The sequence below is a fragment of the Bombus terrestris genome, chromosome 2, assembly GCF_910591885.1.
Source record: "Bombus terrestris chromosome 2, iyBomTerr1.2, whole genome shotgun sequence".
Lineage (NCBI taxonomy): Eukaryota > Metazoa > Arthropoda > Insecta > Hymenoptera > Apidae > Bombus > Bombus terrestris.
The window spans coordinates 18,374,047-18,385,230 of NC_063270.1; the positions used below are offsets into that span (position 1 = coordinate 18,374,047).

Below are 11,184 nucleotides of genomic sequence, written 5' to 3' on the forward strand. Positions count from 1 at the left end.
TTGGAAATTTCACATTTCGTTCGTTCGTTCAAAGGAACTCGAGGGGTTTAAAATTGGCTCTCGCGACAAAAATCTTTTTGCATTCGGATTCAATAACTATTAATATTTTGTACCTTGTACCGTGACACAGTTACGATCAGCGTCGATAATTAAACCAACACTCCTTGTTTAAGCGACAACGGAAACGTGTCACAGAGGCGACAGTTCCGACGAAATTAAAATTCTTTCGGCGGGAAAGTCGTAAAAGTGTACGCTAATTTCCGGGACGATCGCGCCGTAACGCGAGATAACGACCGCGATAACCGATTATAGGTCTGAATTATGATGGAAGTTTAAAACTGCCCCGCCTTCAATGGTAAATGCAATTAATTAACGAGAAACCGCCCGCTTATGAATTATTCGCCCGCCCTCTTTGCCTCCTTTCACCATCGCGTGGCTCGTGTTCGTAACATCAACGTTGAACAAGAGGCTGACGATTCCGTATGAGAACCCGAGTGCCATGAAAAGACAAATGTCCTCTGGAAATACGTCAAGAAAAAGAAAATCGTTTCGCCTAATGCGGCTCGTCTCTTCCTTCGATGCACGCTTCCGCTTATGAGAAAACATAATAAATTGTCACGTCGAAAGCAATCCCTGGCAAAAGAATGGCTTTTCCAATTGACATTTGATGAGCTCGTATTACTGACAGATCGTTATGACATTGCATTCAATTACCCTAGATTCTGGCAGAACTCCCCTTTCGATTAGACGAAGCAATCGAATTATCAACTTCGAATTGGATCTATTAGCTTCCTATTAAAACTAGTTCGTTCCCTTAACTACGAAATTTAAAAGAAAAATTGGCTTAGTTATCGATCGATCACGAGTAACGTCGTTAGTGTTTATAACTGTTATAGAACTGCTTATAACATGCTATATTCCTGCTTCCTGGTATTCGATAGAAAACTGTCCAGTGTCCATGCGAGCCAATGATCGTACTAGGGCAGAGAGCAATTAGATCGATACTTTCAGATGCCTCGTGACCCTTATTTATTCAAGGAAGCTTGCTTGGACTTGACCAGCGTTTCGTGGAGGTCAAACACCTGATTCTCGTGGCGATACCGTGTTCGAGGCTTAAGCGTGCAACGAAGTGGGACTCGTTGGGACGTTTTAAAAATGACTGCGCCACTCGAACCGCCTACGTTCACTGACTCGCTATCGTTTCGTCTAAAGTGTCGTTGCTATCAAGGAGGAAAAGAGTAGTGGTACACGAACTGCTAGCATTGTGTTCTCAAGACCGGGAATTGCAACCGCGCGAGACTAGATAGCTTTAGATCCGATCAAAGCCTAAGGTAGAAATTTATTCCACGCTTAAAATCCGGAGTAAAAGTGTCCACGAGAAGCGAAAGGCAGGCAACGAGGTGTTTTTTACTGTGCAGTCGATCAACAGCCGTCGACAATCGTACAGAATGGCAATATTTCACGCGGTCGTTTGCGCGTTCGAAGGCTAAAAATTGACACCGGCACTTTCCTTCCTCGGAACTCGTATTATTCTACAAGGGTATATTAATTTAAAAAAATAGAAATCCGCGGACTGTCCGGCGTACCGATCGAATATGTAATCTCTTTTGCGCGCTCTTCTTTCCTGGATAGGAAAATGCACGATCGAGCTCATTGATTTCCGATTTTCTCATCGATATCCGGCTATTCAACCGAATCAGGCTCGTTCTTAAAAATAAAATTTCCTCCAGTGCAAAGCGCGCGGAAAAGCGAAATTAACGTTGGGCCAACGTTTCGTGTTATTCCATTTGAGCTGCCCTATAAAATACATCGTTAACGAGTTTTCACTTAAACGAACATTTAATAAAAAAAGAAGTTTGCTCGATGTCGAAAGCTTTCGTACCGTTTATTTCCAGAAATAATTGAATTAAAACATGAACTCCACTTATTTCCTTGACCGAGAAAATATCTGAGGCAACGAAGGTGACACCTCCTCGCCGTTCGCATATTTATCGAAAGGAAGACTAATGATCGCCGGGGGAAGACGCGAATAGCAATAGCTCGGGCGAGCCTCGGTGACAGATACCAGCGTCGGTGGATCGATCGACTCGGAACGAAATAAAATATGCTCGCGGGAGCACGGTCGTAATTACGAGCGGCAAAGAAAAATACCGCGTGTCATTACCGGAGGGTTAAGCGAAACTGGTCCGATTGGTTCGTGCCACGAGAACAGCAGGTTGGAACGAAGCAGTATGGAGAGAGGGTGGAGAGAAGAAGAAGTTGGAAGAAAGATACGAAGAGGTAAGAGGGACGAAAGAAAGAAGGGCGAAACGATCGAGAAGAGGAATTACTCAGATAACTGAGAACGTGGAACGAATGAACGTAGGGAACGAAGCGAAACGAGCAAAGCTGTTTGGGAAGGGGCAAAGATGGAGGCTGCACTGAAAGCTAGGGTGAAAGGGACGGCTTGCGTGCCCGAGCACGAGTTCGGTTTAGCTTCCGGTGGCTTGCATGCTACGAATCCACTTGTATTAGCCTGGTCGTACGAACTCGAGGCTCGTGGAGCTTCGATTACGTCGACTTTACGCCGCGATAGCAACAGAAACGTGTGTCTATAAGGGTATGCCTGGTACACGTGGTCGCGATAGAAGCCGTTTCAACCAGAATTCACCCACGTCGCGAAAGCTAATCGCGTCGGTTGAATTAATTCCGCGGCTGAAAATGGCTCCTACCGACACGTTGGTGCTCGCTATTTCGAGGAGGATGGCTATAGCTTCGAAACGGCTAGTCGCCTTTTCCTCGATATACATTTGGGATAGGTAGTACGTGGTCGCTCAGATTTCGATTATTGCCCCCCCAGAGCAATAGTGCGAATCGTTGATGAGCAATTCGGTTTATCGAGCGTTATCGGGAGTATGCTTGGCGAACAAGTTGATTTTGATTGTATAGGGAAGTGCTTCATTAGCAAACACAAGATTGGCTAAATCCGTTTCTAGAATGTTCCATTTGTAAAATTTCTTAGAGCTAGATTTACTTAACACATTATTATTAAGACTTGAGCAAAATAAACTACTTGCACTCTATAGGATTAATATTATTACTGAATTTTTTCAATCAGAAATTACAAGTTACTTTTTGTGTAACAATGACAGGTCGGATAATAAAGAAAAAGTCTACAAGTGAATTTTATTAAAAAGTAAATTACAAGTCAGCTAACTGTTTTATTCAAGATGAAATTATAAACTCGTAAAAGTAAACTACTTAAGACAACTTGTCTCTCGTCAATTCACTAATGTTATTGATTATTAAACTGGCTTAGAAGACTTGTTTATTCCTCGTGATAGATCAAATGTTATGATTGTTTAGGATTGACTGACGTTTACACGTAGTGTAGCGACTAATAAAAACTAACTACCGCCTATTACTGTGGGAAATAACTATTGGAACGATTGCTAGGAACTAGAGACGATGAGAACTATTAGACTAGAGATGACAAGTAATTATTAATTATGACAAGTGACGACTACGTATGACGAGTACCGACTTGTTGATGAGTAACGACTGACAATGACAACCAGCAACTACGGAACATGATTAACTATGGCTTATTTCTAAAAGGCGATCAATTCGCAGTCATCTCTTCTGGGGATAGCGACGTGGCAACAGGGTGAACCCCGCCAGATCAAGACTTGTCATTACAAAATACCGAGAACCGTTAAGCCCGGTATCTTAATACTTTACCGACCGATAACCGATTAATCGGTTTTTGTCGGCAACGCTTACCGACCGATAGCCTATTAATCGGCTTTTTATCGCCGAAAATCGTTTTCATTATTTGAGCAGTAATTTGTTATTTAGTACTAAGGTACCTTGTTCAGTTGCGCCAGTTGAGTCAGTTGCGTTGCTTTGTAAGCTCCTAGAATTTTATACCAATTTGAAAAACTTACCATTCGCGATGAACGAAAAGAACGGTATTGTCGAGTCTAAACCGAAACAAAGCCAGCGCCAGGAAGAATCTACACCTGAGCTGCCAATTGGACGTGCGTATGCTGTTGAATCGCTAGCGGTCGATAAAGTGTTAATTCCAGAAAATCTTTTGGAAAATCCTTTATGATAGCTCGTTAGGAAATGAACAATGACATCTAACAAACGAATTTTCGCTAAGTGCGGCATATGGGCTGCAGACCGGCCTGTTAAGAAAATTTGTTGAATAACGAACGAACAATATGTATTGTGTAGTCTGGTACGGTATTTTTATTCTTATAATTCGCCTGAATCTTATACGCTTACTGAACATACTATCCACTCAACCGTCATCTTTAACGAGCAAAACGCAGTTCATTGAAAAGGATCACCGAAGCAATTCGGACAATTTCGAGGAAGAAACACGGACGAAGTACGTGTCGACGCGACGAAAACGGGTCCGCTTTTTTATGATACTTCGAGCAGGGCTAGTTAAGTTAAATAATAAATGAAGATTGGCCCGAACAGTCTGTGCCGAGGGTTGGAACCGAGCCACTTTGATGTCTGGCGGCAGCCACCGATTATGGAATCAATTATTGCACGCCACTCTCTTTCGTTCTACGTCCCTTTTTCGCTGGAGTACCGACGCGGCTCGCCTTTCAGCCCGCCTCGCGTCGAATTCAGCCCCTTCCCTTTCCCCAGTCCCCGGTCCAAAAGGCCAACGAGTCCTATCTCCGTCTTCTACATGTCAGCGTGAAAGAAGAAGATTTATTCCGTACAGGAAGAAATTGCCCGGTCGAACGGAGTCACGGAGATTCGATTCCACGAAAGGTCAGACCAGTGCAGGTTAAGGTCCACCCGCGTGTACAAGGATGCCGCTATTATCGTCGTATAATCTACGCCAATTACCTTTAGCGTACGAGAATATCGCGGAAACAGGACCCTAACTGTCAGTACGTGGTTATTTCTTTCGGTCGTGAACCGATCGATCGAGTTCCAGCTTAACGACAAACCATATGATTTCGATAAAAACACCGATGTAAGCAACGAAGAAGTAATCATATCGAAAACAAAGTCTAAAGTGCTCGAATAACTTTAATTTGCTGTTCAAACGTCGAGTAATAGAAGAGAATGAGGAGATGAATACGATTATTGTTCGCATGAACGCAATGGTAGGGTATTTATCCAAAAACATATACTTTATTACAGCTGATAAGCGTCTATAATACAAAAGCGCATGGTTGTACTCTATCGATAATATACAAACGCGAGAACAATATCGGAAATAATATTGGCGCTATTTTATAATAAATAGTCCGTCAACACTGACTTTTATTCTTCTTGCTCTCTTTGATGGAGATCACGTAACGTTGAGCGACTTTTAAAGGTGGCGAATACCCATTTGCGTAATTCGCGTCCTCAAATAAGACCTCGTATTCCTCGGTGGCTGTAGTGGGTGGTTGGTTCACGACTGCCTTATAGAAACAAGTCGTTTGAGGGTACAATGCCATCACGATGGATCCTTTGGGGAAAAGAGCATGAGGATCTGTTTCAGGATTAGCCCTCATCAATGGAAGAGGTACCACTCTTCGTCTCGACAAGGTGTGCCTGTCCTTTTGCTCCTCGTCGATATCGTCCACCTCGTATTTGTTCGTCGTAGGATTAAATTGAACCACTTCTGCCAAGATCCAATCCTCTTCTTCGGACCCCTTTACAAGGGCAGCCACCATGTCTCCCATTTTCGCGATATACGTAGGCTCTGCTGGGATTGCTCCGCAGAGAGGGGGTGGTTTCGCCCCTGGTGTCTTGCCTACGTACAAAGGGAGCGTTTGCGCGGTACTCAACACCATCTTCATCAGAGCACCTCGACGGATAGTTTCTTTGTTTCCTGCATTACGAGCTTGTATCCGTCGTTCGTTTCTAATTGCTCGAATTTCGTTGATTTTTCCCAATGCTTTACGCAGAATCTCCTCTTCCTGCTGAGAGTCGCCGATCGCTGCATTGAGATTCTTTAGCTTCTGTTGATAATACGGGGATACCTTGTCCTCTGGTGTTACTTTCTCGTAAGTTTTTATAATATTGTTCAGATTATGCTCTGAACGAATCCTTTGTGTTTCGATCTCGTGCACCAAGTGATACAGGTTTTTCAGCCGTTCCTGTATTTGGGTAGCTGCTGCATCAGCTGTGAATGGCATTTTGGATCCTTGAAATGCACGTAAAAAGAACTCGTGCAACCGGGTGTTTATCTTTCCATCTTCTGTCTGTGTATCTGAATACGCGCTCTGTGAATAGAAATAATAATTCTTCTTTGTTGATGAAAATATTCCAATATAACTTAAGAGTTTATAATTATACATTCGTAATTATACATCATACGCATCTAAATATTACGAAATACGTAAGATACTAGAAGATTAATTAAATTAATTGAAAAAAAAAGGAATATCAGGTAATCTCCCATCGCGGAAGATTTGAACGTGCGACCTCTACAACTAAAACTTAACACGCTATACACCACGCCACAACATTTTGGTTTTTGTCAACTAAATTTCAACGGTATCTAAAGTATATAATGAATTATCTTATTAATATACATTAATTTCAGTAAATATCACTACGCAGTTGTAATTCAACGATAAAATCTTATAAAAACAAATTAATTCCTTCTCAGGTGATTTATAGGAAACCGGTTAGACAGCCAAGTTGATGAATGAACACAAACATAAAATGGCAGACGGTCGTAATAAAATGTATGGAGATATAAACGTACCTCATTCTGCAGAAGAAAAATCAGTGTCCAATTCTTTGTAGTAAACTGTTGAATATTCACCTTTCTAACACGAAGTTACAGACAGCACTAAACCATTTCAACGTTCTACAATCGACTGTCGGTTCGCTTCTGCGCCATACTACTTCTCCCACCATTCTCGATTCTCTCTAGCACACGAAGCTTGGCTAAGGTAGTGCTGCCAGCTCGAGGCAAATGCTTCAACCAACCAAGCCGCAATAATTTTGTCCGTTGCAATATATATACCTTTACAGTTGAATTTCTCGCTAATGATTTATACGAAATGTATTGTAAAACCCGCACATGCAAGATGCCAGTTATAAAATGAAATGTAACGTAAATAACGTGGGATTAACAATACGATTTCACGAATCGACAACAGAAATAACGGTTATTTCAATGCACGAAACGAGGCGCTCGAAACAAATGTGACGTTATTGCAGCTTTCGGTGCAACAGACGGAACCAAGAGATTGCAACATTTCCCGAATATTTCAGTGTATGCACACTTTGACAGGAATCTGCACAAAGCGCGTGCGGCGTCGACTATTCCAATTTCGTCTTTCTTGTCAATGTTATATTGGTTCCTTCCTCAAGAAAATGAAACAATCTCGCAGTATTTTCAAACAAGAGGATTTCTTGATAGTATAGCGAATAGGAATTTCTGTAGAAAACACAACTGCCACAAGAATAAGGCGATGTTTATACGTATATATTTTATATCTCTTTATATGTCTAATAATCTATATTAATTTCACAGTGAAACTGCACTCTATAATGCATTTTATAAACATAATCACGAATTACAGAAAATCAATGACGGATTACACGTGATAATCAAGTAAAGACTTCGATAAACGACCTGAAGAATAATCAATTCGTTGGTAAATTACACGGCCAGCGATGGTCGCGACAACTCGCATAAATCACCTAGCGCGGAAAAGCTCTCTATCGTTCTTGTTAGGTGGCGGATGATGTAGCGCCTCGACTCCGGTCTGATCGTGCATCAGAGGCGGTGTGCATCATCGCTAACGGCCGATAGCGATGCGAAACGCTTATAGTGGCTTCTCCGCGAAGAATCCCATGAACATCGCTGGGAGAAACTGCGTTCCAGCGTGAGCGCACCATAAACGTACATAAGTGCAAGGCGGCCAGGTTCTTACGAACTTCGTGACCTATTCGCAATGAGATGCGTGTCACGCGTGCCACTGGCGCGTACGTGGCCCTTACACACACATAAGTCTGAAATCACAGCCGATTCAACCTGTTCCCAAGCGGCGTGAACAATGAGCCCGCAGAACGTGTGGGTTGAAATGTTATTTTGTTATTTTGGGAAATTTCCATTGATATGCCTGCGTGGGTTGGTTAGCAGCTAGGTAAGAGGAATATAATTTGTTTGAACACAGAAATGCAATTTCTTTGTTAGTCTCTTTCGTCTTTGATATAGGCGAACATAATTGATCGATACTTTAAGCATATGATTTCGCAATACAACTACCTTTTCTAGGTAGTTGCAATAATCATTAAGTGACATGGCACTATAACCGGACAAAAGGGCTATACATAAAAGCAATAAATTATTTGTACCTGAGCTATTTCTATAGAACAGAAGGCATTGTTCGCTCCGATTCTAAAATAGCCAACAACTTTACATACGCGTCATTAAAACTATTTTCAACGGATGATAAAAGTGAGTATGAAAAAAGAACTCTAATCGTCTGGTAAAAAAAAGTCATTTGTGACGATGACTTTGACGCATGGAGCACGTTAACTCTCCAAACATCGTAGTCACACGTGCTTCAGTCTTGAGAAACTCTCTCTCTCTCTCTCTCTCTTTTCCTTACCACTTTGTAATTATTACTCCTTTTGATTTATCCCTCTACCACGTCCATTTGTAACGAAGCCCCGGGAACAAATTATTTGCTCGTAAACGAAGAAAACAATAAATGATCCGACTTTATTATTACTGGATATTAAACTCTAATAGATTATCCCGGATTCGGTTGATCGATAGCGTCTGTCTTTTAACTCTCGCGTAGTATTAATTCCATTTTATTGCTGGTACCACTTTCCCACATACCAGCATGACGATCACGTTTCACCGAGCTTACGTGTACAGATAATATCCGCGTGCAGAGACCACGAGTCTGTCTCACACGCAACGATCCTAATGATCGAAGGACGTCGAAATTCAGCGGGACTCGTCAAACGCGCATTTGCACGGTCGTCGTGGTTCTCGTAGCCTGTAGCATTAACGTTACAATGTTTATTGCAACACCGCGCGCGTGTTATGCAAGACAGATACAACGCTTGAAATCAGCAGGATATTGCGGGAGGGATCGTCTAATCTTATGGAGAGTTCGTCGTATATATCTCCGTTGCTGCTCGTGCAATTAGTGTACATTCGTACATACACGATGTATTATCAACGACCATCGTCCCTGTCATTTTGTTTCTAAGCATTGATTTATTGCCGGCGCGGTTGGCAGGGTAATTATTGACTACCATACTGGCGTGCTCTGCGTACTTTTCCTTGGCAAAATCGCGAACTGATAAGCGTTCGAGCGCTCGCTCGCGTCCCGCGTGTTTTGCATATAATGCTGAGAAATTCATTTGTCTTTAAATATGATTCATGGGTTCCTCTATGCCTCGATGCCATTGAATCGTTCTGTACATGATAATTAGACATCAATGGGCCGGCGTTGTACGCCGATTAACAATTCAAATCAGCAGACGTTCTTACGACTTACTTTGCATCAATTAGGCATAAAATATTGTTCTAATGGCCGGGCCAGTACTGGCTACGTTTCAACGAGTACGATTTCTTCGTTGGAACAATTTCCTTCGGAATTCTCGTCGTTTTCTTAATTACCTAGACTCCCATCGACTTTTCACAGAATTCTGTTCGTGTAAATATTTTACAGGCTTCGTTAAGCTACTCTAGTGTACGGCAAATGCCTAGTAAAGTAGGAAGGTTAAAACGTAATCCTATTCTTAGAAATTCGTCGCATTAATAAATACGCATCTACCGGAAAACGATATTCGGTGTTGGTTACTCATTCGTGGACTTCATCGTCGAAATTCACTCGCTTCTTCGTTGAGTGCTCGCAGGACACGGACGTGGAAATCAATTCCTTTTTGCTCGACAGCCACTGGGCGAGGCCCAGAATGGGCCATTAAAACCAGTATTATGAAAGGCGACGAGCTTACCACTCACAATCCGCGATATTACACCGTATACTCGTACGTGCGTTTTCGAAGCGCGAAACAAGGCGTCTAACGAGGCGTAAGGAGATGTCGAGCCCCGGGGTACAGTCGCGCACAATGCTATTCACTTTGCCACCCTGTCTGCTAGCTGATACTCATTCGAGCACACGGTTCGACCAACGAATGTGGATTTCTGGATCGTCGCGTGTTTTTGAACATTCAATCTATTCAATGACGTTCTAGAGACAAAATATCCACGATCAAGTTGATTTTCTAAAAGTTACTTAATTTTATTACTAGTCCCTGTGATTAGCGTGTAATTTCCAGAAATCGAACAATCGACTTCCATGTAGTTGATAAATTGAGTTTCCGTGTAATTCAACTGTTCAAGTTTCGTATCGAAAGATATTCCGCTTCCTTTGTCTAAAAAATTCTATCTGTTAGCATTTTTTCGAGAGATATAAACAAACAATAGTATTGTTCGATACGATATTTTTATAGACAGCAGTATCAAAGAGCAAGAATGACGCGGGTAGGCGCACGCGCGAAATTTATCATTGCACCCGTGACATTTATGCGCGGAGCACACGAACGAGAACAGTCAGAAAACACGAAGGAAAACAAAGAATGGCGTGGCAAAGGACGGAGGGATGCCGCATAAATCGAGGACGTTCGTCGAACAAGTCGATCGGTTCGATCGAACGATGCACGGATCGCGTATAGATCGACTTTCGATTTTCATCTAATATCGACGCTTTACAACGGCTGACTTAACGACCTGTTGCAGCCGTTAATCCGGCTACGATGCCGGATAGCAACCGGCATAAACGATATTTCAAACAAATCCTCGGCACGGCTCGGAATGGAAATGTCAAACGCAGTGAACGTTGTTGCCGGTCGTTTCGACGTCGAGTGCGAGGCCTACGAGAGCAGGAAGAACGAAATCACGAGGAATTCAGCTCGTAAATCGAATCTCTGTTCGATGGCAGAAGGGAAATCGGTTCCTCGTGACTGGCATCTGTTTTCTCTCTTTTGTTTTGCGATCGGCTCGTTTGTCAAACGATGTAGCCGAGGAAACGAATTCGCGATCGAGCGGCTTTTCACGCGGCTAACTACTATACGTTCGAAAGGTGAAGAAAATTAGCATTCAAAACCTCACGATTTCCTCTTATCCTTCAATCGCTGTGAAACTATTTTCTAACGCTTGTTTATACACAGGATAGAACGTCCTTTCTCAGGATTAATAAA

The 11,184-nt window shown here is 42.4% G+C and overlaps 1 protein-coding gene across 1 annotated transcript; it reads right to left on the bottom strand.

The window, feature by feature from the left end:
• Nucleotides 1-5,122: 5,122 nt before the first annotated feature.
• LOC100644434 (SAGA-associated factor 29) lies at nucleotides 5,123-6,870 on the bottom strand. The gene is made up of 2 exons (XM_003394012.4): nucleotides 6,713-6,870; nucleotides 5,123-6,224 (listed from the first exon to the last, which is right to left on the bottom strand). Exon 2 carries the CDS (start codon nucleotides 6,135-6,137, stop codon nucleotides 5,262-5,264), a length of 876 nt encoding a protein of 291 aa, XP_003394060.1. The 5' UTR covers nucleotides 6,138-6,224; nucleotides 6,713-6,870; the 3' UTR covers nucleotides 5,123-5,261.
• Nucleotides 6,871-11,184: the final 4,314 nt, after the last annotated feature.